Consider the following 27,879-nt stretch of genomic DNA (forward strand, 5'->3'; position numbering starts at 1 on the left):
TGGAATGTATCGCGTTTCAATTTCACTGGAAATTTGTACTCCCGCAAAAAACGACCCCGCCACATAGCGCGGACCCAAAACTTCCGTACGAAGGATGTGTGTGTGTGTGTTTGATTTTCGGGGAAAAGGGTAAACACCCCGAACCGTCTCTCACGATTTTGTTGCGCCTTCGATGGTCAATTTTATGTTCGAAAATTAATTAAATTACTTTTCGGATCCACACCGAGCGTCCTGTATCGAGAGGCATTTTTCCTCGTTTGCTGCGGCTGATCGGATGATCCGCATCCAGCAACATGAATGGGGAGGGCTGGGGTAAGCAAACCAACCGTGAGATCGAAGGTGATCTTGGATTGAAGATCTTGCACGGATCTTCCGCTCCTGCCCGCACCGGGTTGGTACGGTTGCTCGCAGACGAGGTCGTTTCGGGCGTATTTAACCTAGCTACCTACACTACAAACGCTTATTTTCTGCGCTCGTTTTAAACCCGTGTTCGACACAATTAAAACCACATAAAAACCTTGTCCCCAAACGGCTGCTGCTGCTGCTACGACCCCCTCGTAATGGGGTAAGCATTATCGAACAAGCTAATGAATTCTTCGAATTTGTAAGGCAGAAACCGGGAATGAGAATGCATACCACGGACTTAGCTCCCCCAGGCTTGTGCTTAATCGCGAAAGCAAGTGTTTCTTCTAGGTATAGAGATGTCAAGCCCGGTGGATCGCTTCCAGCCGATGCAGAGGGAAAGAACACTGACGAAGCACAACGATACGGTTGAAAATTGTTTCTTCGACCTTGGCGTGGTGTAGTCTTACGTCAGTTTGGTTACGCTTTGGTAAGGTTTGGCGATTGCTATGCTAATAACTTTGCCCAAACAGACTATAAACATGTCTGCCCGCTCGGCGTCGTCGTCCGTCATCGAATCAGGCCCGGGCTCTTCCGGGAGCAGTACATTCGCGAAACAACTCACTCAACAGGGCCTCGAGTCGAGAACGCAACCTTCCTTTTGTGTTTTGTTTTTATAGTAATCGTGCTTTTTGTTGTTAAATTTGAAGCAATGTAACATCGTTTGCTGTACCATTAGAATAGTCCAACGGCTGCACCGATGTCTCTACACTGGTCTACCTGTGCCGGCAGGCCAGCGCGGTATGATGAGCAAAAACTGATTTATCGATAAATTTTATAACCCAATAATTAACATCATTAACATAACGGACCCACTGCACGGGACTGGAGCGGAACCGTCGCCTATCGTACCATTGCCCTGCTGGCCATCGTTCATTTGCTGGATATTGCAGCAGAATGGAGCGAGGATGATGAGGTGAGTTCAAGACCTCGCCCGGTGCCGTGCAATCAACAGTAAAGCAAACCACGCGCACCAGCGTGCTGCCGACCTTGCGACCTCTTTGACTGTTGGTGCTGCTCCTCCTGCCGCAGGTACGGCGGAAGTCTGATGACCCCTCAAGCATAGCATGTCCCTTAGTTTCGTTTCGAGCGGCTCATTTCACTTTCCTCGCACAAATGCGTTCCTAATAAAGCAGTATTTATTCAGGCGATGCTACACTACGTAGGCACATTCGTTGTAATATGTAAATGAATTGCGAGAAGCAGTGAATCTTGGCTCACGTTTCTTTCGTACGAAAACAGCGTTCCATGCTTGAGGCAATGGTAACAAAAAGTTTTCCTTCCACTGTACGAAACTGTTTTCGGGGGAATTGCGCATTCGAAATCAGGCCAACGTCAAGTAGAATCAATTACTTTTTCAGGGTGTTGATTTTTTGCAGGAGAAAGTTTTCCCCCGAAACGTTTGTGACCAGTTTTGTGCGAAAAGCGGAGGGAAAAGGTTTGCATTAGAATGCCCTTTAGCGTATCAAGTTCATACCAATGTTTGTGATAAATGCTTTGTTAGAGAACGGTTGTAGTTTGCTCGGTTCTTTTTTGTAGAATATGTTGCTTTCTTAAACTTCCATCGAACACCGGTAGTCGTACAGAAAGCTTTGGTGTCTCAAAAAAAAAAACCAGGGCAAGCTACCTTTGATAAGACACCACCAAGCAGAGTTAATGCAGCAAAAGCCGTACCTATCCCTAACCTAATCTGCTCACTGTATTCCGTCATCCGTGACGAAGATAGATCCGCGGCAGGTTAAAGTCGTGCGGTTCACTGAAGGCATCATAGACAGCTTGTTAACTCTGGCGACCCAAAACCCTAGCAGGAAGATCGGAAGACGAACCTCGGGAGCTATCCATCTTGCATTCCCGGTGTCTGCCCGGCATTCGGATGAAATCGTGATTATCTCAATGTCATTCGAGGGCTCATTCATGCCACACACTACACATGGCGGTTGACAGACTGAATGACTGACTGACTGGCTGGCTGGTTGGCTGGCTGGCTGGCTGGCTGGCTTGCTTGCTGTGTGTTTGGCTGTGTGACTGACTGGGCTGACGTTTGTGCTTGACTTCTATCGTTTGCCATTCTGGCCCACAGTTCGGTGTGGCCTTCTCGCAGGAAGGGGTGACGCCAAATCGCCCATCACCTTCAAACTGACGCCCGGTGATCGCGTTCCGCGCTCGATGGGGAAGGTGGGAGGCATTATTGTTTTACCATATAATTTATGCACTTTTGTACAATTATTAACCATCACGAGAAGCACCGTGCGACATGAGCCTCGGTGTGTAATGAACGCATGATGTATGCATACACCCTGCGCAGAGGGTGGCTGTGGAACTCGAAAACACGACTAATTTACGATCGTGCCGATTTAATCGAGCTTGTAATAGATTGAATTAAGCAGATCCTCGGCTGCTCGTGCCACCGGTGGCTCACTGTTGTGACTACGGAGCACTGAGGGTTCCCTTGCGGGATGTGCGAACGTGGAGATTACCGATCACGTACCGACGGCATCATCTTACTGCATCATCATCCGTCTAGCATCATCAACCGCGCTCGGGACGGATGAAAAAAACTGACGTCGAGCATGTTGAAATGAACTCTGGCAGAAACCCCGGGAAAGAAGTTGGGCGCCACTTTACATCACTATCACTGGCAGTGCTGGTGCAAGAACCGGTTTTACCGATTGTCTCAAACCCGGCGTTTACCATAAGGATCTACTGCGGGTGAAGTGAACAGGGTACAGTGAGAATGAGCGCGAAGTTCACGATGAACTGGCACACCTGCGCAAGATTTCAAGTGCATCATAATAAACGGCACGATATGGCCTTGGTCACATCTGGAAAGAACAATGGGAGGGGGGGGGGGGGGCGGTCAATGAATCATATTGTGATATGTCACCAGAGTGTTTATAGCTGGTGTTCGGCTCTACAAAGAGTAACTACCTGACGTGAAGCAAGTTTGCTGCACTGAAAACAGGGCACATTCCAGCGGTGGAATTCGGGACAGGATAATAATGTTCGAACGCCATCCCATGCTCCCGCCAAACCAACACAGACATTTGCGAATGTTTTCCGGCGGTCAGTAGACGTTTAGCATATATTTATCATCATATTGACGGATGGTAGGAAAACCAAACGGTCAAGCCCGGCTCGGGTCGAGCGATTTGTGCGCTTGGTAGCCTCGAGGCTAAGGGCAGTTTGGAAACAATGTACAACAGGCCCAGCAGTACATGGTATACACTGCCAGCTCTACCATAGCAAAGGATACAAATCGGCCAACGCTGAAGGGAGGCTTGTGGCAGCAGTATTGGCCATGTTGTACAAGGTTTGAAAATTACCTCCAATTTACCGTAATCAGTTCCGCTCGCGCTTGCTTCGACGATTTGTTCACCGGCGGAGGCAGAGGCCACCCTTCTTTGCGTTTTTTTTTTGTTTTGTTCACTGTGTGGCCCCCGGAGATCATTGGAAGGTTCTTTCAAAACGTTACCCTGCTGGAACGGTGTCAGATATCAAATCAGACACCAATATTCATCCGGCGCGGTGGACCCCGCGGTCTATTAGTGTGACGTGGTCTTCACGAGTCAGCGGATGCGCACGTACCCCTCCGTTTGGATGTCAATTAAAAACAAACAAAACCGTGCACCCGAACAATTAGGGGATAATTGTGCACTTCCAACTGTGCAGGAGCGGCGACGTGCCGACACGGTCGCGCATTAGTTTTTGGAGGTTTCTTCCTCGTGAGAGCACACTACTAGACCGAGCAGTGCTTCCGGGCCGTCCGTGAGTGTGTGTGAGTGGGAATTACATTGGGGCAAATCAGCGCCACATTACCGTGGCCCACCAGGGGACTCGGGAGAGGGTAGCCGGTTGTATGGTAATGGCCGCCGATGATGATCCCCTAAGTGGCCACGAGAAGCTGCAGGGCGTGCACATTTTGGCACAGTTTGCTAATTAAAGCTTCATCCACTAGCAATATCTTGGGGTAGCCTTCTGGTAGAATGCTGGCCCTGCTAGCCGGCAGCATCCCGCTGTGCTCGGTTGGCTGCTCGGGAACGGACCCGGAACCTGCTACTCGAACGGAAGCTTTTAACCACCCGTCGACGTCGTCGACCGGTCGTGTTGCGTGCAGTCTACGCGGGAGTACGGGGAGCGCTGCACCCCCCCCCCCCCCACTCAGAACAGGGTTCGGTAGGAGACCGAACAGACGATTCTGATGCCGTCGTTTGCTGCTGCTCATGGGCCCGATGAGAAATTAATTTAAATTAGTCAATAAACTGAAGAAAAGTAACAACGCTCTCCCGCCCCGCAGTCCCCGGCATTGTCACCCAACCATCATATTCCTGCGTTTCTGCAGCTTGAGAAACAAATGAAGCTGGGCTTGTGGGACGGCCACACTACGATCCTGAGAACCAATCTTCGGGAACTCTATACCACACCATTCGGATGGCGCCCCGCAGAGCGTGGGTACTGTTGAGGTTTGCTGATGCGTCGTTTGCAAGGCATTCGTCGTTCTTGGGATCCCGGGAAGGCATCGGTATCCCGAGCGCTTGCTCCAACCAACAATGACGCAGCCGTTGTGGACGATACTAATATTGCATGAATCATGGTTTATTGTACGCGAACGGACAAGCCCTAGCAGTTCTTTTTCTCTTTCATTTTTGTTGCACTGCCTCGTTTGGTGCGTGTCTTATGTTTTCGACATTCCCGTGCCGTGGATATGTTTTGGGAACCCGTGATTCGGTGAAATGTTGTCACTCACCTGCGCGATGGACGTAGCTCTAACACTCGTACCAGCGTTGCGTCCCGAGCGTGCCGTAGAATGGCACCGGTCGGTGCATGAACATATAAATATAATTCTTTTCGTTTTATTAGAGCCTTCGTAGGGGCTCACCGTTGGTGGATCATTTATGAGCACGAAATTGAGCAAGGGTGAACATGGGTGAACATGTATAAGCAGAAAAGATTAACTGACCTGAATCATAGTCGCATATAAATATTCTACTTGTTACAACTCAGCGCAATTGTAATATGTATTGCATTGCTGTGGCAGAAGCTTGAAAAGTAATCGATCTTTTTACACATTAGAATAAGTTTTACTACAATTTATAATTGGGTTTTTCTTTTTTTCTGTTGGATTTTATCAAAAAATTTAAAAGGAAATTACATATTCCATATTATTTATTACTAAATTTTATCAATTTCATACTTTTACTTGCCACGACATCATACCATTTCATGCGACATTTGATTCAATTGTAATAGATTATACATGCTCTGCGACGGAAATCACCCAACCATAGTATCGGCCATTTATTTTGCCTTTAATGGTGATCATCGTGCGTATAGAACTTCAACCCATAGTTAGGCGACAAAAAATGACCTTCACAAAACACATTCCACCGGTTTTGTTGCACTATACTTCCGCTCCAGAATGAAAGCTCCCCATTAATCGGAGGTTGTTCAACGTTGTTTTAACAACGTGTCACCCACCTTCGTCGGACCGCGCGCTTAGCTTTTCCTTTGTGGGTCACTGAATTACCGTACATGTTCTTCAGAGTCCCATTTCGCTTCCGCAGAGGGAAAACAAATGCCTGTGCTCGGTAAAAGATACCTCTAACGCACTTCTTCTAGTTCGTGGACGTGGAGAGACACACGATAATTACTGTTGTGCCTTTTGTGTGTGTCAGAAACTCAAGTGGAGACATGTACAACATGCCGTCAAGGTGGCTTTTTTCATTTTGTATTTCGATTGCTTTTCCCTAGCTTTCTATCGCGGAAAGTACAATGCCCTCTGCTTTTGAACGGCTGTGGGTTTCGCTTTTCTGCTGCCAAGCTTTTCGGCATTTTTCGCCACCATCGTTTGGTGGGGCCCAGTGATGCTATTCACAATTATTAAGTGAAGATCTATGTAACTGATAAGAGGGGTCCCACAGACCCTGTCGAGTATGGTCGAGAGGACAAGAAGCGGGTTGCTGGCCGTACAATCTTCGTGTCTTTTACACTGTGTGGTACAAAAACTACCCCGTTTGCTCTAAATGTCCATGTCGGGCATCTTGTTGACCTGGACACAGATGTTGTCGATGTGGCGGAACAGAAACGGTGATAGAAAGAGAACAGACGAGCATGAGCAACACTGTTTGCCTAGTTTTGAAAAGTTCTGTAGCGCCTCAGTAATGTATGAAGTTTTCTTCTGATTTGTTTAGTGTTGCTTAGAAAAAATGATCAAAACTCATGCTTTTAAAAATTCGGATTGAAATACCGTAGAGCAATAGCCTAATAATTCTTTGTTAAACACATAAAAACACATTTATCATACTTCCGATCGATGCTTCACGTCTCCTCTACCAGCCAACACTGTCTGGGGTGTCGGGGCATCACGCAGCGTATACACCGTACATGCGAAGGGCACGATGCTACATCGGGTTTTCTTTGTTAGGGTCAAAACAACCTGCCACAGAGCTACCATTAGCACGAGCAGGTGTAAATGCTGAGCAGCGTATTAGACCCCATAGGCAGACCAACCGGGCAGCTGCACAATTGTCTGGCAGCAACGGCTACCTAGCACCAAAGAGAAAGGTTAGCTCGCTTACTTCGGCCTACTGCGCTTACTTCCCGCTTCCGACGGCAGGAAAGAGCTGCAAAATTATTTAATTGCCGCAACTAATTCATCATGCTACAATAAAAAAAAAAAAAAAATCCCGCTACACTCACGGTTGGTCCAAAAGATCAAAAAGCGGTTGGCTTGCACAATTGGTTGGGGCCCGGACGGTAGTCGAATGGACAATTTGCAATCGAACAGCAGAATGCTTGTTTTAAATTGTTATTTGATTTGAATACGCAAATTCCTCTGTGCGCGGGAACGTGGATCCTCCAAAAAGTTGGGCCGCCGACATGCCGCGGCTAGTAAACATGATTGTCAATTGTGTGTTGTGCGCGGTGCTCCGGAATGCCCTTCGGTAAGGGTGGGCGCTACTGGGACGATTACCGTGGCTCCTTCCCGGCGCAAGCCCAGTTCACAATCGTTACCAAGCAAAGAAGAGTGATCGTTCGGCTGCGATAAGCGCCGATCTCGTAAGATCTTCCTACCGAGTTTGCATTGCGTGTGCTGCGATGGCGCAACATACCATAAAGAAAAGCAGCAGAGAGACACACAAAAAATAAGGTTTCAAGATCCCTCGAGCCAGCTCTTTGCATAGCGCCACGGCTTATTATCGTGGGTACGCATTCGCATTCTGGAGACCTGCTTTACCGAAACCGCAGCGCAAAAGCCATCGAAAAGCCGAATGGCTGCACCGTAGCAGCAGTGAAATAAATTAAATCACTTCCTTATTTATATCGGATGTAAACTAATTAAATCGAACAACATACAGAAACAACCTGTCCAATCGGTCGACCCGCTTCACCGTATTGAAAACTGTTCCTATTCGAGAGGATCGTTCCCAGACACTAGCTGGTTGTGGCGGCACTCGCATCATTCAGGGTAGAAACTGTTTCTTCTTGTGCAGATTGCACCGTGGCCATCATGGTCACTGGGATCATCGTTAGATTGTTCGCTGTTTTTTTTTTGCTACTCTGCACGTGTATTTGGGCGTTCATCCAATGATGCATTTTAGAGTGTCTGGGAAAAAGGGCTCGATCAGAAAGGATGCTGCACTCTGGCTTAACGCAACTTGCACGTAAGTCGAGATCCTTCCGAGAGCTTGGGAAAGCAGCAACCCTACAATTTTGCTTCGCAGCGACAAGCTCGATCGATGGGTCGTCCCGGTCGTTCGATGGTGCCTTTGATTGATCTCTCGATCTACGGCACGGCAATTAAAACTGGGGCGCCCCCTATTTCCAGTTCTGGATGGGGGATTAATTTCAAAGTTGCGAACGTTTAGCATGAACATCGATCGATGTCTGACGCAAGAACAGGATTCTCTAAACAATACCAATAAACTTTTAAGGGATGTGCAGGAAAAGTCAAGTTATTCATATATTAAAACCATATAAAGTTGGTTTCAGTACTAGAATTGAACATAATTTACACTGTTTTAGACTATTACCAATATTTAATATAACTCCAAGGGCATCACCTGCCAACCACTATACTCATACGATCATCGAATTGATTTATTCGATTTTGATAATGTTCCTCACACATGTTGGGCTTGTGTCTGCGCATCCTACTGACCAAACCCATCAGCAGCAGCCAGCTCTACCTTGCACATTCGGGTTACGGAGCTCGCGTCCGGTGTGGGAATATCGATTGCTTCAGCTTCTGCTACGTCGACTGTCGGTTCGTACAAACGTGAGGACGAAATGTAATTTTAAAGCTCCTTCGTGCAGCAACACAAAAAACGCGCTGCAAAATAATCGATGAAACAAGCAGGAACAATAATCGGACTCTCCTCACCGAAAGCGCCTTTGCTGTGTTGCGAAATGAACCATTAAGTAAAAGCCAAACCGTTGTGCCGGGCAAGCTGTCGCATGGGATGAAAGCAAAAGTGCAATACTGCATAGGCGTACACGCTTGTCTCACTGAGTGTCGATGGATCTCGAGGGAAAAAGTGGGTTTAACCTCGTTAAAATTGAAATCGGTATCGGTGCATGCTGGAAATGCTATTCAGGACAAAAAGTGATACAGGGGACGGGATATTATTTTTACTTGTTCGTTATACATACAGTACTGAATATTGCGTTGAAGAATGTATTTCATATTGATACCAAAATCATTGAACCAAATTTTAATATCACGGATTGGAACTGCTCCATATGTTCCGATTTAATCCGCCGATGCTCAGAGATTGATATCGATCAATCCAATTAGCAGCAGTACAAACAAAACACTTGTCACCATCATCAGCTCGACTCGACGAGCATTTAGCATCTGAGTTTGTTCAAGGGAAAGAAAGAGTAAAATGAACACAAATTCCTTGCAAGGAATATAAAAGCAACAACGAACAAACCAACAAAAAAAACCCAACGAAGCTATCATCATGATATGACCAACAATCAAGATCATCCGATCAAGCGCCTGCCATTCGACGGGTAGGCACATTGGCTTCTGTTGTTTTGGCCCGTCTCTCGCCATCATACGCGATGAGCGATCAGACGAGTCAAAATAATACCACCACAAACGAGATCCGCACACCTTGCCGCGCGTTCACCCGGCCGAAGGACTTTGGAACGGAAAACGAGATGCAAAAATTATCTTGTCGTTCTGATGATACTCATCGATATTGCTACTTACAATTAAAAATTATCATAAATATAGCGTGTTTATGAATCGCACCCTGCACATCGGTCGTCTTCGTTTCCGTTTATTTTTGATGCATGCTCTCAATCGTAAGATTGTGCTGCTCAAATGAAACAGATGAATTTGTTACTTTACCACCCGAAACAATTCACCAGGGGTGTGAATTCTGCTGATTGTCACCTTGTGGTGTGGTTTCCTCGGTTGCATTCCAGGTTCGGTCAGTTTTGGTCGATGTTGTTTCGATCTTGCATCATATCGGCAGAGAGTGGAAGATAACATTTCTTGATTGACACGCGATACGGCGCAGGTTTGCCGTGTGAACGTGTGAAATATTTGCCAAAAAAAGCCTCGAAACAACCAACCACCGTCGTATTCTTTACGATCGTGTAAATGTTTGGAAGATGTTCGTGTGAACAGTGTGTTTTCATGGCAACTTTGTAGCGAGAAAGAAACAAGAAATGGGAGGGCATGTACGATAATGAAACTGTCAATACTTACGCTAACCAGTCTTCGTTTCGGTTTGATCAGTGGACGATTCTGGCCGTTCATTTTGTAGTAAAGTCCGCAGGCATTGCACAGATAGTGGCCAGTGCCGTCCCGTCGCCATAGCGGCGTCGACGTTGCTCCACAGTTGACACACTCTCGTCCCTCTGTAGTGGTTAAAGGGTTGAAGAGAAGCAAGAGAAAAATGTTAAATTCATACTGCTAAATATTCACACTTTTATTATTCGTTCAATTAGTTACACCACAAATGCGCATACAATGTTAGTAAAATAAAATAAAAAATATGACTTTAAGCATATTATACAGTTTGTTTGATATAAGAATGTTGACATTTCTAAGGAACGGGTTAGATTCACGCAAACGCTGCTCATGTCTATTGAAATTAATTAAATTAGTTCGGCAGCAACATTAATTTCAATTTGACGTTGATAAATTGGGGAATGAAATCACGAAACTCGGAGACAGTTTGTGGTAGTCCGCAGAACGGTGCAGGAGCCGAAGCCGTTCGGCCAGAGCATGGGAGGGGAAAACAGAGGTAACAACAAACATAGCCCACGATTGGGCCTAGAAAATATGTCTCCCAAAACATTCCGTCGTCTCGGCCCCGTGCGGGAAGGGACGGAAATAGAAGGCGCTTGCGACATCGGCAATGAATGAGAGTTAAATTCAAAGTCAAAAGCAAGCGGTGGGAGAGAAACGACGAAACGCAACGAAAACGGGGCATCATTTTTTATGCTGCCCGTACTAGACGACAAGGACGAACCACGGAGGCACTTGGGTCGTGCTTTGTATCATCTTGTGGTGACACACACACACACACATAAACACATACACGCGCAAAGGGGAACTCGATCGATCGGGAAACATTTTTCCCACAACCCCGTACCGGTGCAGCGCCTCAGATAGAGGAGAAAGATTGAGGACAGGCAGGGAGCGTTGGTTAGTCACCGGATTGTGTGTGAGCTGTGCTGCCCACTATCAAATATTAGTTAACCGTTTAACAAGTTATGGAATAAATTAGTCTCGATTTCGCTTTCGACATTTCGACACACTCGCGACAGAACACGTCGATTGTGTGGAATGGGTGTTGGGAGGCAGTTCGGTCGCCGGTTGATTCACTTAGCTTCCGCGATTCTCCTCAGCAAGCTTTCCAACCTGGCAGCGCAGACTTTGGTGGCCAGGAAGGGGAAGGCCTTCCAAACCCCGATCATTCTTATTGCCGGTGCGCCGGACTGGCTCGGGTTGCGGAGGGATGGCGAGATAATTTTATTCAGAGAGAACAACATTTTTATTTCGATATTTATGTGATTTTCTTTGGTGTCGCGAGCTGCAAAGCATGGGGTATAGCTGGTGGGGCAGAAATCGCACCCCAGTTGGGCTTTAAGTATCTTGTTCTTGTTAATTTTTAAAAGACATTGTTTGTTTCTACCCGGGGTCCCCTATTCAATGGGCCCGGCATGGTAGCCAGTTAGACGGGACAGGAGAATCTATTAAGAAAAATGTTATTTCCTTGATCATCGGTTACCCTGCTCGGGCATTGTGACCGTGGTGGCAGAGTGTTTGTTTAGTTTGGCTTTCACTGGTAACATTTTTTTTAATTTATTAAGTTTAGCTCCCGTTACGAGCAGCAATAGTGAGCGAGACGGGCAGACTTTGGCAGAACTGAGCAGCCGGGCAGAAGTTGGTCAGTTTTTTATCAAAAACTCTTTGAGTTTCTTTTTTCATATAAAAAGCAAATAATAATATAAAACCCATTCAGTGAGCTCTCGGGTCCTCTCACGAGGATTCGTCACAGAGTGGTGATGATCCGTACGCGCCATTCTAGGCATCATTAAACACGATCGTATCTGGGAAGGGAAGAGAACGGAAATCAAATCGATTCCTTCTAATAATCATCATCCATAACATCATAATCACAGGTATTTGCCATATTTCATTCTGGTTGATGTGAAGCAAGACAAGGTTCGTTACCGACCGCTTGGTATAGCTTCCAAGTCGTGGTGGGAAACCAACTCAATGGTGAAGCCGAAACCTTTCCTGGGACAACTTCCCCATTAAGCGATGCTCATGGGAACTAATTGGATCCCGTGACTTGGCTGTAACCTTAATAAATCGCATCGATTCAAAACTGGTGTAGGATTAGAGCTTGCGAATGGTGTAATATCAGGTGCAGAATAGGAGATTCCTAGAATAACGTTTAATCCAGCGCGGTTCCGTTAGCGCGAGGTGAAGAACGTTTTTTTTCTTTCTCTTTAAAGTCCACCTAATTTTCACCATTTCCATTAAACCTTCCGCAATATTTTTTTCCATCCCATGGTCAATCTGGACTAATAGTGTGAGTAAACCATTCTTGAGTCCATAATGTTAAGCATCATTAGCTCCGATGAGTCTTCTGTCGCCTGCAGACACAGCATCCTTTCAGAAATGACTTCGAAATGGATGTTCCCTATGGCTAATTTGCTGTCGAATTATTGGTCCGTTCCGTTGTCACAGAAACAGGAAAAAAGCCGTAAAACGTACGGCGTTATTCAATTTGACGAATCCTTTTAACCTTGCTGGAATTTTCTAAACGCGCCACATTTGCACTTGTTCAACAGACAATGCTGGTGGGAGGAAATAGATATCGAATATCCAATCATAACTGTTTTTTATTAAACTTTATCCAAAAAGCAGGTGTAAGTTTATTAGAAACTGATAGTATATTGTTTGACCGATTCAAAATGAATCTGGCTTAGCTAAACGGCAAGGAATAGCCCTTCTATCCGTAAATTGCCCTTGTAGACACTGTGAATGGCTTATGGGTTCGCTTTGGATACGACGATATCCAATTATAACGATAGGATATGAAACTATGGGACTGTGGAGATAGAAATACGAGAACGCCGAGTGTGGTGTGATGATCGTCATTTTTCACTCCATTCTTCGAGCGATCCAACCGGAGGCGTACATATTTTCGGTAGCGATGATATAAATTAAAAATTTTATTCATTTATATTTCGAGAAGCTTTCTCATCGTTCCTCCAGCACATCTTCTGCTGATGCTTTCTTTCATTTCCCGTTCTCGATCGTTTGTTTTATCCCATTTTGGCTGCTGGCATTTGTTGTTGTTGTGCTCGCTTCTGTTTCCGAGAAAAAATAAACCACCAACGCCACCAGCACGGCTGACCGCAGGGCCGTATTGGGACAAACCATCTAACCCAATGTCCCCGGGGGCCAGACGGTGGCAGTTTGGTTCGGATGGTTCAGTTTGTTTACCCATCCCAGTCCAATGTGCCCAGCGCCAGTGGCGAGGAAGTAATCACCGAAAAAAAAGCCAAACCAAGACAAAACGCTCGACCAAACAACCTCCGGGACCCGACGGGAGACACCAAATGGACTGTACCCTTCCTCGCAGGCCCGCTGGTGACCGATAATAAATCAGTTACTTAATGATCGTTCCTAAATAAATCGCTGCCATCGTAGCCACCGTGTCGGTTGCGCCTAGCTTGGTACGGGCAGCAGAAGGCTCCCGAAAAAGGAAGCCAGGAGTTGCACGAAACGCACGATCGGAATGGCGAGAGGATCGTTGTCGTTGCCGCTATACTACCCGTGTCTTGGACAGCGTTTAACCCGTGTGGCGTAGGATTACGGCGTGGATACGCTGTTATCCAAATCCAACAGGCTGTACGGGCTAAAGAATTGTCGTCGCGTACGAGTCCTTCGTTTGATGCAAGGGCTGAAGATTGTTTCGCAAGCGCTACGATGATCGCGAAGATGGCGAAGACATCAGAACAGGGAGAGAACGAAGGAACCGTCCGATTGACTAATGTTTTGTTTAACTCGTATAAACAATGTGTTGAGGACAAGTTACAGGTATTTAAACATTCTTTGCTTCCTTTCCCATCTTTCGATCGTTTTTTTCTCTACTTGGTTATTCCAGGTGGGATAATCGTCCGTTTGTGGAGTGTAACATCGGTGACTAAATTGACTCTGTAAATCCTCTTGGATGTGGTAACAACAGTAGGAGTCAATAAAAAAATGCTTGCAGTATGTGGATATTTGCTTTTGCAATGTGTTGAGTGTAAGAAAACTGCTCCAAAAATTCTAATCATGTTAGCAAATTTTGCAGGTAAATAAGATTGATAACTGTTGCATTTCTAACACCCAGCAAAAATAAATATCATTATATTATCTATATACATTATAGATAACATTCCATGGAAATCAAACACTAATGAAGCTATGAATAGTACGCTAACTCGAAGGTTGTTAGCACACGCCTACGTCCATGGCAGTGAATGGCTATAATGTTATGCAACATTCTTAATTACTTCTACTTCACTGCAACCGGAACTGTCGATGGCTGCTAGACGCCGACACGCGTGCAGAGGCATTCTAGAATTAATTAATGTTAATGCTCTGCTAATCGTCGATCGATGCACTCTGGGTCGCTGAGGAACAACAGCACAATTATGCAACGGGCACACGGGTACACTTGAAATTATTTTGGAAGGTTTCACACATACGGTGGATTCATTATTTCGAGGTTAAGCTAAATTTGGCATGGCGGAATTTTCGTGTTTGTTATCACAAGCGGATATAAATATTGTTATACTGCTATGATCCATTTAAGCCGAAATTTTGAAGTGTATCGAATAGAGTGCATGTTTTCCCTATGAACATTTAATATTAGCGAGCTTAAAAAACAAATGCTTGATAGCCAGCAATCTTTCAAAATGAATTACGAAAATTGTTTAATCTGAAAATAGACAAATGACTACAGTAACACTGATATGGAAGTTGCTTTTAACTTTGTCTGCAAGCAATTCCCGTTGCAGTAAGACATAGACACGCTGTGTAGTGGTGAAACACAATATCAAAAAACATCAACATATTACTACCAAACACAAAAGTTACGAAAACAAAATCAGTATAACAACGTAATGGGTAACTTAAAGAAAATGTAACACATAACAACAACTGGCTAAAATCGAACAAAGGTATAGAAAATTTCCCACCGGTTGCAAATGCGGTCCGATCCGTAAACATGTTTTGGGCGAGGTCATTCTAGAGCTATCGACAGAGGGTGAGAGCGCCAGGGCAGAGTCAGGTAGAATCAGGTGTCACCACGAATTGCACTGAAGTAGCACCGACTAGGCGGATCAGTAGGAGTGTTACACACGGAACTGGAAGCTTTGTCTGCGCGTAACATATTTTTTCCGTGAAGTACTTTGGTAAAATTTATTGCGTAATAAATTTAACCTTTTTTTTGTTGCTGCTGTTGTGTGGCCACACTTGAGCAAAAGAGTCTTCTCACTCCTTGTTTTGTGTGTGTGTGTGTTTTGCTTCGTTGTCCTTTAGTCTTTTCCGTCCTACATGTAGTTATCTTTTTTGCCTTTTTACATCCTTCCATAAGATGTGTATTGCGTTTTAGCGTATAACGGTGCCAAGACAGCATAAGGTGGACTGTATGGTATACTCCCACGACAAAATTGGTACGTTTAACAGCACTCACACACACTCACACACATACGTTCCATGCTGGCCATTGTGTGTGCACTGGAAGATCGTCCGCGCAATGGCATCTAAACCAATTTCGTTTTGGATCAGAAACAGGAGTTTACACCGACTGGTCGTGATTTAAGCTCGAATTTACCCAACAACTCGGTGGTGATCGTAAACAAGCGATCATCTGTTGCTGACAAAAAGGAACGAACTGCACTAACAAGCACGGTTGGCAATTTTATGGTTAAGGACCATGCACCTTGGCTGAAACACAACGAAACGAAAGCAATTGAGCTGACCAAACACACGAACGAGACGGCAAAGGCTCAAACATCCAGCGCAGGGAAGAGGATGCAACACAAAACTATCCTCTCGATCGAGCCACGGATGCTACGCTGACACGCAGCACGTTCCCAAAAAAGGCTCTAATACTGGGCTAAAGGTAAGCACGCTCAGGGATCGACATTTCAAAACTCCGAAAAACGACAAACGACAGCACAGAATTCCGAAAACTGTCACGCCGGGGAAAATATATGGATTTTAGGAATCCGACTTCTCCCGCCGCCTGGCTCTGCGTTCTTCATGTCCCATTCGTGCACCTTGCCCAGATGACACACCGTCCGTGTCCTGAAGGATGATCGTGACGCAGTATAGGTAGAGGATCGGGAGGGTGCAAGAATGCCTCAATCTCGGGCCCATGGCGATAACTAGGTAGAAGTAGTTCAACACCACTTCTGGCACCAAAACTCTGAACCTTTGTGTATATGTTTGGTAGATTTATGTTGCCTTTGAGTGTTGTTTTTTTTTGTTTTTGTATGTTGGTTGTTAGAATATTGTGTGGCTACCTTTTGCTTTCCACTGCAACCATCAGCCTCTCACCGGATGGTTTCGACTCAGGTGGCTAATTGGATTGCGTTTGGAAGCAACGTCATCGGAATTGTAAGGCGCCAACGGAAATAATTTTGTTTTGGTGCTTCCGATAGCGTGTAAGTCAAATTTTTGGTTTAATCACGCGTTGCTACGCTTTTCGCATACTTTTCCCAACGAACGGTGCACATTCCACGGCTATCAGCTTTCATGTTTTCAAGCATGTTTTCCTACGCCCCTGAAAAATGTCACGTCTGGTGTCATACTCCCCACACTATCCCACGGCTCTTGCCTCCGGTGCATGATTCAATATGAGCCCATCGTAAGTGGCTTTTTAATTAACTTTCCATCCAGGGAGGAACAAAACAGCCCCGTGGAAAAGCGTTCTCGAACGGAAAGCAAAATCGAAAACAATAACGCTTTTCGTCTCGATCCACCAGCTCCTTAATCAAATATTCACTCCAGATTCGAGAGTGCCCCATGCGCCTCTATTGTTTACAGCCCCGGTTACTTCGATGATGCTTCGGCTCCGTGCTCCTCGCACACACTCTCATACACACTAACGCTGTATGCATTTATATGACATCATTTTCCGAGACACGCTTACTCGCATGCCGAGGGTATGCGCGAACAAAGCGAAACGGTTGCACGCTGCAATGCATCGCTTTTTTTTTACTGCTGCTGCTGCACTGCTTCCTTCTACAGCCATCAGGGCAGGCGCATATCGCTAGAAAACAAAAGCGCTACATGTGTTAAACGAATCGTGCATCACTTCCGCCCACCGGTCGCCCAAAGCGGCGCTCGATCTGGCCCTGCGCCCTTGCCACCGCGCACGCTGGAACTCGATTCCGAACTGAACTGTTTTTCAACAATTAACTTCGTGTTCAAGTTTGAATTTCCTATTATGAATGTGTGAACGTGCCACGGCGCAGTGATGACGGCGCTGGTCTTAACCGTGAAAATGCACGGCCCGCCCTTCAGTTAGCTCATCTCCTCTCCCACCCCGCTTGGCACCGATGCTTTCGCATGATTGACCCTCCACCGGGGAGTAAACGCACCAACACGCCGGGGAGCGTGTGCGCGAGGAGATTCGCCAATAGAGCATTGAGATTTAATTTATGGTTGTGAGAGAGTTGCCACCTCTCCAGCAGCCCAACCCATCCAAACCAGACAGCCAGCCCAGGCACCTGCGTTAGCGTCTTGGTGGTCCTCCATCGCCCCTTTTTTTTTTTCAACTGCGTTGTTTTGCTACACTGATTTAAGTTCGGTTTAAGCTGTAGGTTAGATGAATAGCCGCGCGGATAGATGTGGTAGAAATATCTATATAGTTCCTTTCCACCTCACCGCACAGTGTGCAAGGTGTGTGAGGTGCGCTGTGCCCCGGTTTGCGGTCTCTCAGCTTAATTTATGCGAACGCTTCAATTGCTACAATCATGAGTGCACGTTGTTTCTAATACTTCAGAGCGCGTGTGTGTTCGCTCTATCTCTCTTGCACTCTCTGTGTCTCTCTTTCTCTTTGTTTCTCGTCACCGTTTCGTATCGCTTCAGTTTCGAGGAAGACGCTACGAGAGAAGGCACTTCAGTCACCAACAACCGAACCAAAGTGCAATTGAGCAGCAAACTCGAGAACTAACCGCACCACCGTGTGCCGTAAACGATGGGTCGCAAGTACTTTGTAAACTTTGGCAGGCAGAGGTTGCTACCGCTACAAACGGGCTGTTTTGGGGTGCAACCGGTCGGAACCGGCCCTGCGTTTACGCCGGGGGCGTTCTACGCGGTGATTTAAGGTCTTTCGGTGGTCTTTTTACACTGGCCCTAGCACGGTTCGTGCCGCACACTACGCGTCACGTAACAGATCGAACACGATGGATGCGTTTTTCCGGTGCAATAGCTTTGCAGCCGGGGAGCATCCGCTATAGGAATGATTCCGGTTTCGGGTTACATTGCACATGCCTGCTACCTTTCTGGTTCCTGGCATGTGACTCACGGCATCTTGGGAAGAGTGACTTAACGCATAAGCCTCCCCATTTCTTTATTTCTACACCCCTATGAATTCTTTTGATAGTAACGTTACGTCTTAAACTGACACGGTTTGGAGAATTATTCGCTCAAAATGATTTGCATTGCACGGTCAAACGACTTCAGCAGCGAATGACTGCAGCTGCAGTAATCGTAAGCTGCAAGTTCACCATAGGGTGTAAAATTATTGGGCCAAAGTGGTCATTCTTTCTGTGCCATCATTCTTCACAGAGGTGTAATTATAAAATCACATAAATCTACTTTATTTCTGCCGAGTGCCCTGCAAAAGGTTTCGCCTTTTACATGCTGATTAACATTCGACAATCGCTTCAGGCAAACAGGGGAGCAGTTGTTTCAAAAGAAAGAAAAAGAGACGAAAAGGGTGCGAGAAACAGAGAGATGTTGTAGCTTTTATGGATACATATTGGCATCGAACTGTATTCCTAGACCGTTAAACACATGGCAGATGGTTCAAAATTCGTGTCAGTGAAAGTCGTTACGTTCTACACTGGAGTACAGTAGTTCTCACAGCTTTCATCCTACGGTACCCGATTTAAGGTTGTGTACTTTGTTTCTCTACTAGCTGAAGATACTGTAAACAGGCTCCAGCTTACACTTCAGTTTGTTTTTCTTTCTATTCCGAGCCCAGCATGATAGTGATCACCGTACCAAGACAGGTAGCTGCTACCAAGCTTACCCTGATTCCGCAAAACGATGACATAATCCGCCCGGGAGCTGATGTTTAATGTCCAATTTTGGCCGAGTGCTTCCAGGAACCGTGTTTCCCCACACCAACCAAAAACAAAACACAAAAAACAAACCAACAACTAAGCTTCAACAGCTAAAAATTCGTTGACCTCATTAAAAATCGACTCTTGGCGGGTCGAAGCCCTTCATGATCACCATTCGCTCCATCCTAGCAAGAGACCGTCTATGGTTGTGAGCGCTTGTGTCTAGTTCTGGCCTGTCCATGTCTATTGCGTGTTTTGATTATCGTTTTGAAAAGTTCTTCAAGCTCCCGTCAAAGACGTAATGCCGACAGCAGCAGCAGAGGCTTCCGTGCGCGCAGACAGTTGGCGGCATAGCTGGGCAAGTGCAACTCCACATGAGTGTCCTTGAGCGTACGTCCGAGTGGCAACCCTTGGCTACCAGTTTCCAGCTCCTCATCCAAACCGGCTGTGTGTGTGATCATGTCTGTTAAACGTTTATTTTCATCCCGGATAACTTGAGTTTTACGAGTTCCGAAAACGCCAAACGAGCCGGAGATTGAATCGATCGATGGAACAAACCTGCCAACACCTTCCACCGACACATACACACACACGCGGTGTGTCTAATGTGGCCGATACGTGAGATCATACAGTGTTTCAATACGCCTGCCACCAGTTTCCGTGTAGGCAGGTGTCTCGGACGGGGGCAGTTTTTGTGGATTCGCAAAAAAAACGCGCACAGAGGCGTAATGATTGCTCTCTCGGTCGTACCGTTAGCGGCACGACGGGCCTCTTAAGTGGTCCTAATAAATTTAGTACGCCGAAAAGCTTAAAACACGCACGCGTTTGTGGAACGTGCGATTGCGCTCCGGGCTGTTCCGAATTTCCTGTACTGGCACTGCAGTGCTGGTAAGGTCAAAGCTTAGAACACAGGCGGAGCCGGTGATTGAAGTGCGCTCAACCGTCCCCGTGAACGCTGTTAGGGTAGGGGAGGTAAGGATGTTGGTTGGCACGGGGGGTCCACGCTCACGGCATCATCAGTTTGCGCGCTATGATTTTTATTATTTTACGAGCGTGTTCCATTAAACCGGTGGAGATGCTTTAAATCAAATCGATCCAAGTGCGCCAAGCAGCTGCATTCGTCGGTCACCCCAGGCACACACGCCCTGCTTTTCTCTCCCTCGCTCTCTCTCCCTAGATCTCACAAGAAACGGCGATCATGTGGAGTGACCAGAGTAGTGAGTGTGATTGTAATATTGTTTCTGTTTCCATTTAATGGCCATTACACCGCCTGTGTGCCATTTATTGGATGCAATATAACCTCCCAGCTGCCCAGAACAATAGCGAAAGCGTATATTACTGCGATTCTACCACACGCGTACACACACGAACGCGAAGGGCATTATGCACAGCCTAACCGGAGAATGAAATAAATAATGTGTTGCTTATATAACACCACCCTCGAAGTGGTATGAGTGTGGTTTAACGTCTCTCGTTTTGCCTTTCTTACCGAGCCTACCAACCTGTCGGCAAGTGTTTGGTAGAACATTTGTTAGAAGGTGATCGCTTTGGACGTAGACGCCATCGTTGCTCGTCGTTCAGTTTGTGAAGCATGCGAACTGTGTCATCTCGCACCAATGATTTATTGCTTCCGAACTCGTCTTCTAATACACTAATCAGAAACATTTCATAAATTGTCCAGAAAACGATTCCGAAGCGATTCATTAGTCTGTTCACCTGCAATCAAGGTGTTTCATCTAAGTAGACGGATCATATTGTGTTTCATTACTCGACAGCGCGTGTTGAGATGCTTTCCGCATACTTTTTATTAGAACAGCAAGGTCACGCTGTACGATTTGAATAATAATCGAACGAAAGCAGTATCTAGCAGTGAGAACAATATCTGTTTCTCATTGTACAGAATGTGGAAGCTGTTGTCGAGTAGCTTCATCGATTTGTTTCACAACGAGCAACCACAAAATTGAATTGTGTGTTCGTGTTCTTTGAGATGATTATAACATTCTTTTTACTTTGCTCAAAAGCACATGCCATTAGGAGAAAAAAACGGCACTCCACGTTTGCATCTCGTACGAGCAAGCTGTGCCCATCCTACTTTGCCGTCGCTTTGTAAGTAAGCTCATCTACCATGATGGCGTTCGTTCGAGCCAATGCAGGTTTCGTTTTATTTAATTGTGGCAATTTTTTATTACAACAAAACAACAACGCGTCCCTGCCGCTGGGTTGCTCCAGCTCGGCGGCTCCTGTTGCCATCCCACCCCACGCAGCCATTATGTGTTTTCATTTTCTCCATTGTTATTACAACGTCATACAGGGCGGGCAGCAGTAGCATTTCGCATAGTCGCACTAGTTCCCGTCTGTTTGTATGTTTTTTTGCTGTTGTTGTTTTTGCTTCTTAACTTCATTTTTCACCCAGACCGGCATTTCCTTGGACGATGTCCCCCCCCCTCCTTTCCTCTCCTCCAGCCCACGTGCAAAGCGAAACGATCGTTTTGAGTTTTTGTTGGGCCATTGTTGTTGGTGCCCTTGGTGCATAAAATCAGCCACCGGGGCCTCACCCGCAATGCCCCAGCCCTTACGTATGTGTGTGTGTGTTTTTTTTTTCATCGCCTCCAGTCTCAGTCTCCGTGCTCTGTGTGCTGGAAAACCAGGGCGGGCCATTTGTAAAGCATTTGCTGCCTCGGAAGGTAACGCATCGGTAATGAGAAGATGCAAATCGATGCGCGAGCAGTGCGAGCGTGCACATCACTGGGTGTGTGAGTGTGCGTGCGTTTCTGTGTGGCTGTGCACGGTGCAAATGCACTTTTTGTCTGTTGGAGAGAAGACTCGTGCAAGAGAGATAGATGTATAGATAGAAAGAGGGAGAGCGAGAGAGAACTCCTCAGCACCGTCCATTCAGGAGGAAGTGCAAGTAGTTTAGTGGTTTGTTTATGTAACCAAAGCAATGCATCTGTAACGCGTTCGAACGGAGCTACCTTAATGTGAGCTGAAAAGCAGGAAACATAGCTCTGCTGATCGTAGCCTTTTGCGTAAACTTTAGATACATGGATGCACCGGTGAAGAATGTTGCAACTTTATGCACATTTTCAAAAGGGAGCGCTTTCCGTCCATTGGGGTTGGATGAAATGTAGTTCTTAAAGTACGCTTTTAATTGTTTCCGTTTTGAACGAAAAATAGTGCTTGATTCTGCTTATTTCATGATATTTTTTACAAGCTGTACAGTATGTAAATACCTTGATGGAACCCGTTTTTAACACATTGTGCAAATCACACAGACCGTGACATAAAGTGCAGTTTTGGACTACAGAATACGAGCTTTCGTGCGCGGTCGGTGCACTGGAAGCCACTCAAAAGAAAGAAAGTAATGAACGTCGAGTGTCCCGGGTAGAAAAGGGATTTTACAAAGTTTGCCACCATAAACACACATACAAAACGGTGAATTAATTTGGTAATTAAATGTTCTATGGGAACCATTCTGCTATACCCTCTATTAACGACCTGGCTTGTCATTCGTCAAATGGCCTTTTAACTCTTAACCCTCCTTGGTTATAAATCTCCTTTTTGGTGAAACACAAAAGCAAAGACATGAAAAGCACTTAGTGTGAAGAGCACAAGAAATGAATATTTACAATAAATCAAAACACAAAATAACTCAACAACCGCTAAAAATAAGAAATAACGAAAAAAAAAGCATACAACCGTAAAGCAAAATACACTGTTAGTACAACGGAAAGTAAAGGTGACAATAGGAACATAAAAACAAAAGATCCACAAACACCACCGTGTCCATATCTTACCGGCACTCGTGCGCGCTTTCGTCCGCTGCGGCTTCATGTGCGGGCTGTTCATGGCGGGGCGCGGGTTAGACTGTCCGAACGAGGCAGCGGCATGCTGGTGGTGGTAGCCGTACCCGCTCGTATCGTACCCCCCGTACGCCGACTGGCCCGACCCATCGAACAGCCCACCGCCACCGCCAGAACTGTGGCCGCCAGCGGTGGCGACGGCTCCCGCTCCGCTTTGGCCTCCGCCGTGCACACCGCCGAGCCCACTTCCGGTCGGCTGACCGCCATTGGTATGGCTACCGGGCCCACCGCTGCTACCGTTGCCCACCGTCCCGCTGTTGCCCGTACCTTCGCGCTGCTTTGGTTGGTTCTGGCCTCCGCCACTTCCGCCACCGCCACTACCGCTCGATCCGTTGCCCCCGGTGAGACAAGGTTTCACGTCCAGCCCACAGCTGTCCGTCGTCTGACCGGTACCGCCACCACCGACCCCTCCGCCCACGCCACCACCGCCGACCGCATTGCTCGAGCCGACCTGGGCCTGGTGCATGAACGCGTTGATCGTCGCCTGATACTCGGCCGGTGCCGTCTGTACCGAGTCGGGCGTCGAGTCCTTCGGCGGGGTGGGTGGAAACGAGAACAGGTGCTGGCCGGTCTGGCCCGTCTGCACCTGGGTCAGCTTGTCCTGTGGGTCCTGCGGGCAGGCGAACGGGCTTCCCCACGCACTGCTGGACGCGATCGGTTTGGGCGGGTCGCTCAACCAGGACAGTGGTCCGTGAAAGTGTGGCCGGCAGACTTGTGGTGACACGTGCGACGAGGTCATGCGGGATGCTGGAATGGAAGAAAATAAAAGGAAACCGATAAGACAAAAGAATTTTGGTATTTTTGTCACTTCAGTCAATACACATAAGATTGTGAACACTTTCTATCAATCGTTTGCCTGGCGTCATCGCCGAAAAACGACTCTTCCTTTGAGACTTGTGGATGGATTTTTGTGAACGCTGTGAAATATCCTGTTACAGTTTTTTGCAACTCGTTTCTTTATGCAACAGGCAGAACGTTTTGATAAACGGAACATCGGTGACTGGAGTGACTTTATTCGTAGCCTGCCTCGTACACACGGCTGCGTGCCTGGCCGGGCAATGTAAGAGTATAATTTTTCGTCATAACAGTACCCTTAATAGGTGGAATTATGAAAAATGCTGCACCTTCGTTGAGACATTGTTTTATTATGCATCCCTGCTTGCGCTGCTCTCGTCGTCGTCGATCGCGCTCCAGTACGTATCTGCGATACGTAGCCAGCAGAAGGACACAGTATCCCCCGCGGCACCGATCGCAACAACCGATCGTTGAGGTGCCGAGAAAATGAGCGACGGAAGAAGAAAACAACAACAACTTCAACACAACCTAAGCCAACCAATGCGGTCAGCAACGGGCGACTGCTCTGCTCCCAAATGGTTAACCCATACATCACCCGGCCCCAGCCCCGGAATGCTAGCCGGAGGGAACTTTTCGGTTGTTCGCAATTCGCCACGGATACAATGGCGCGCAATGGAGCCTTTCCAGGGGCCTAACGTACCTCTCCGTTTTTGCATCGTTTCCAAGCCACGACTCCCTGTTACTCTGACCCTTGGGCTAGCAGAGGAGTGCCAGCACTCACCAGCTTGACGGCTGGCGGTGGCGGTAGCGCACTCTCTTGCATACCGACATATTTCCCAGCCACACCATACCCATAAACCTGCCAGCCAAGCTGACAGATATTTGCCGCCGTGCTGTTTTTGCCGCGTCCCACGTGCACTGGCAGTGGCTCAATACAACTGTCGTAAAATTTTACCATCACCAACAACAACAACAACAACAACATCAGCAACTCCATCGAGCACAGGCTCGAGCCGGAAATCAAATGGTGGTGAAAAAATCGGACAAAAATGAAGCTACGGTAAGAAATTTCCCCAACCCAGCTCTAGGGTGGGAAGTGGCCAGCAGGGTTGGGTGAAATAAAAATTTATGTTCAATAATAATAAATGATTATAATTATTAAATAGCAAGTGCACCGCAAACACATTGCACCGGCTGCCGAGGTTTCTCGGGTGGATGTTTAAATGAAACATTTACAACGCGTCCAGTAACAACTGTTTCCAGTCTGTATGTGTGTGTTTTTTGTAACGAATAAAACGCCGCCGGGTTTCTCAGAGATTGATCAGTAGGAAAAGTCATAAATCCCAACGTACTCCTTTTGCAACGTTTGTAACCCCATTTTGTAGTAGTACTACACTCCCTACAGCGAGCCTGCGGACTTGTCAAAATAGAGCGATTGAAATTTATCTCACTGAAGCTGGGATAAAATCTTCTGTTTTGGAGCTTCAAATACAGAGATCGTCGAGAGTGGAAAACGATCAACATCCAGTAGATAGCGAGGGCATGCGGTGTATCACAGTACAGTAACCTCTTCCGGAGGGTGTATGTATGCTTCTTCATTTTGGTGTGCGTGTTGCGGCAATTTGAATATCATAATACACGTGCGGCAAACCTGATGGTCGGATGATCGATCGGTGATTCGAGTGAGCTTGTGGTGGTAAACGTTCGTGATAATCGGATTAATAGTGTAAGCCTGATCGCTGTGGGACAGGTGTAAAAGATGGAAGCTTATAAAGATTAAGTATCGCGGGATGGATAGAAATCTATGAAAGTGATCGGAGATCTGTGGTGGAGCAATAGATCAGGCATAGATCGATCATTCAGATCGTTTTCCAAAAAGCGTTAGTTGATATTATTTTAAGAAAGGGTTGTAATATATATCCAACGCTTACACTGTTGAACATAGCTGTAAGTACCCGTAGCTGACAGCTGCAAAGTCTCTCCTGCGCTGTTGCTCGAGGTTATGTTTCAATTAAATATAATTCAAGGCTTATTAAAACATTGCACTTACAAACCACCAACAAGATCAACCGATCTCGAGGCTCGTAAATCACTCAACCACCTCGACCGCTGGAAGTGTGTAAGTGATGTGAGATACTGGCAGCAGCCTACTGTTCGCGATCTCCGATCACGGGTCAATACTCTGCAACATGAATGTATGCGTTCTCTTCCATTGGACAAATATGCTGCCGCAAACAAAACACCTAAAAAACACCCGGATCGGTACTGGAATCGAATCGAAACCAGCAGCACGAAACGTTGAAAACGTGACAAGCTCGGTGTCGAGGATGCAACCCCGAAGCTGCAGGCCGAGAAAGCGCCATTCGCTGCAACCGCGAAGCCTTCGATAATAATAAATAATAAATAATTATCATAATAATAATAATAATATTATGATTCGTATGCCGTTCGGCATTGACGAGTACGGCGTGGCAGTTGCCAGTGCGTTTTGCCACATACACTCCCCCGGGCATCGTTGACGACCGGAAGGGATTCGACCATGATTGCCCCCGATCCGCCGCACACCCCGAACGGATCGCTTGTGCCATTGCGTTCAACGGTTGCCTCCGTACGAGAGATCCGTCAAGACAAGTCAACTTAACTCCTCGACAGAGTGATTTTGGATTTTTCCATCCACGTTTCCGCACACACCAACATGGTCACCCACAGCCTGCACACAGCCAGCCCGCTCCCCGCAGGACAGAAGGAAGCAAAGGATCCATTCTACTTCCAAACCAAACGATCCGGGCGTAAGAATTATGACCGATGGATGAATGGACGGACGGATGATGGAGAGCGTGCGAGATTCGTTTCGATCGCTTCGTCTTCGGGCTTCGGGGCTGGTCGAGTTTGAAACATGCCCGGTTGTTTCCTCGCCCTTTATTTCCCCCGCACTTTTACACTGCCATCCCGGCACATTGGCGTGATTCATTGATTTATGTGCGTTAAGATGATCGATCGATCTGGCCGGTTGGCCGGTTGGCTGGATTAAAACGCGACCTGCTGCTGCCCTTCAGTGTAACGCATTCGTTCGGGATCGGTTTGGTAGGCCCAGGACGGTTTGCGGTCGCTAGTATACGGCGGACTGCGTCACGGTTGCACCCGTGGCTAGTAGCCGGGAATGAAAGTTTTTGATTGAGACAATGCGAACCTCCGGGTGCCGCAGTGGACCATTAAATCGTGGCTGAATGTAAAACAGGTATAACCCCACAGTTGTACGGTAAACGTTCTTCGATAGGTAATCGATCATGCATGCGTTGCGGGGAAATAAGGCATTTTAGGGATTCGCTTTTCGACAGCACGACACATTCTTTGTGGTTGCTTTGTGTGTTAAATGCTCGTTAAGCTACGCAGCAATATACGCCTTTAATTCATGTCCACAGGTCTACAAGTCTCTAAACTATTCAGACTCATGTGCAACGCTTTCAATAGAGAAAGGCAAACGTCCTCCCGCACCAGCTTCATATCACAAGCGAAAGATCGTCGTTTCACCTCCATATACCTTCCATGCCTTTCTACACGATCAACCGCAGCAACAAACCAACACATATTTTACAGCATCACATCATGTCTAACAAGCACAAACAACAATGAAATCATAAAATTTATAATGCTCACACAGCAAGCCACCATACCCACACCGTGCCAGAACATAGCTCTCTGCCTCTCTCTATCTCTATCTCTATCTCTCTTTCGCTCTCTCTCTCTCTCTTTCTCTCTCTCTCTCCCTCTCTCTCTCTCTCTCTCTCTCTCTCTCTTTCTTTCTTTCTGTTTCGTGATAATGCGTATGTTTGTGTGTGTATGAAAGGCTAGAACGATAACGGCAACGAATTGGACGGCCGCCGAAAGGTGGGTAATAGAAGAAAACAAATGATAAATACCTGTAATAACATTAATACAACGTACGAACGATTGAAGCAACGAACACGAGGCAAAGCGTGTAGTAGAACGAGTG

General features: G+C 46.6%; 1 protein-coding gene across 2 annotated transcripts in view; it reads right to left on the minus strand.

Annotated features, from left to right (window-relative positions):
- The window catches only part of LOC121587820 (GATA-binding factor C), a 97,352-nt gene that overhangs the window by 23,493 nt on the left and 45,980 nt on the right, over positions 1 to 27,879 (minus strand). Inside the window, exons 3-4 of one of the 2 annotated variants that reach the window (XM_041904999.1) lie at positions 23,358 to 23,837; positions 10,124 to 10,275 (exon numbers count right to left, since the gene is read on the minus strand). In XM_041904999.1, coding sequence (XP_041760933.1) covers positions 10,124 to 10,275; positions 23,358 to 23,837 — 632 coding nt within the window. Of the gene's footprint in view, positions 1 to 10,123; positions 10,276 to 23,024; positions 23,838 to 27,879 lie in introns of both variants that reach the window. The other variant, XM_041904998.1, reaches the window with a different exon arrangement.

The sequence above is a fragment of the Anopheles merus genome, chromosome 2R (genome assembly GCF_017562075.2).
Source record: "Anopheles merus strain MAF chromosome 2R, AmerM5.1, whole genome shotgun sequence".
Lineage (NCBI taxonomy): Eukaryota > Metazoa > Arthropoda > Insecta > Diptera > Culicidae > Anopheles > Anopheles merus.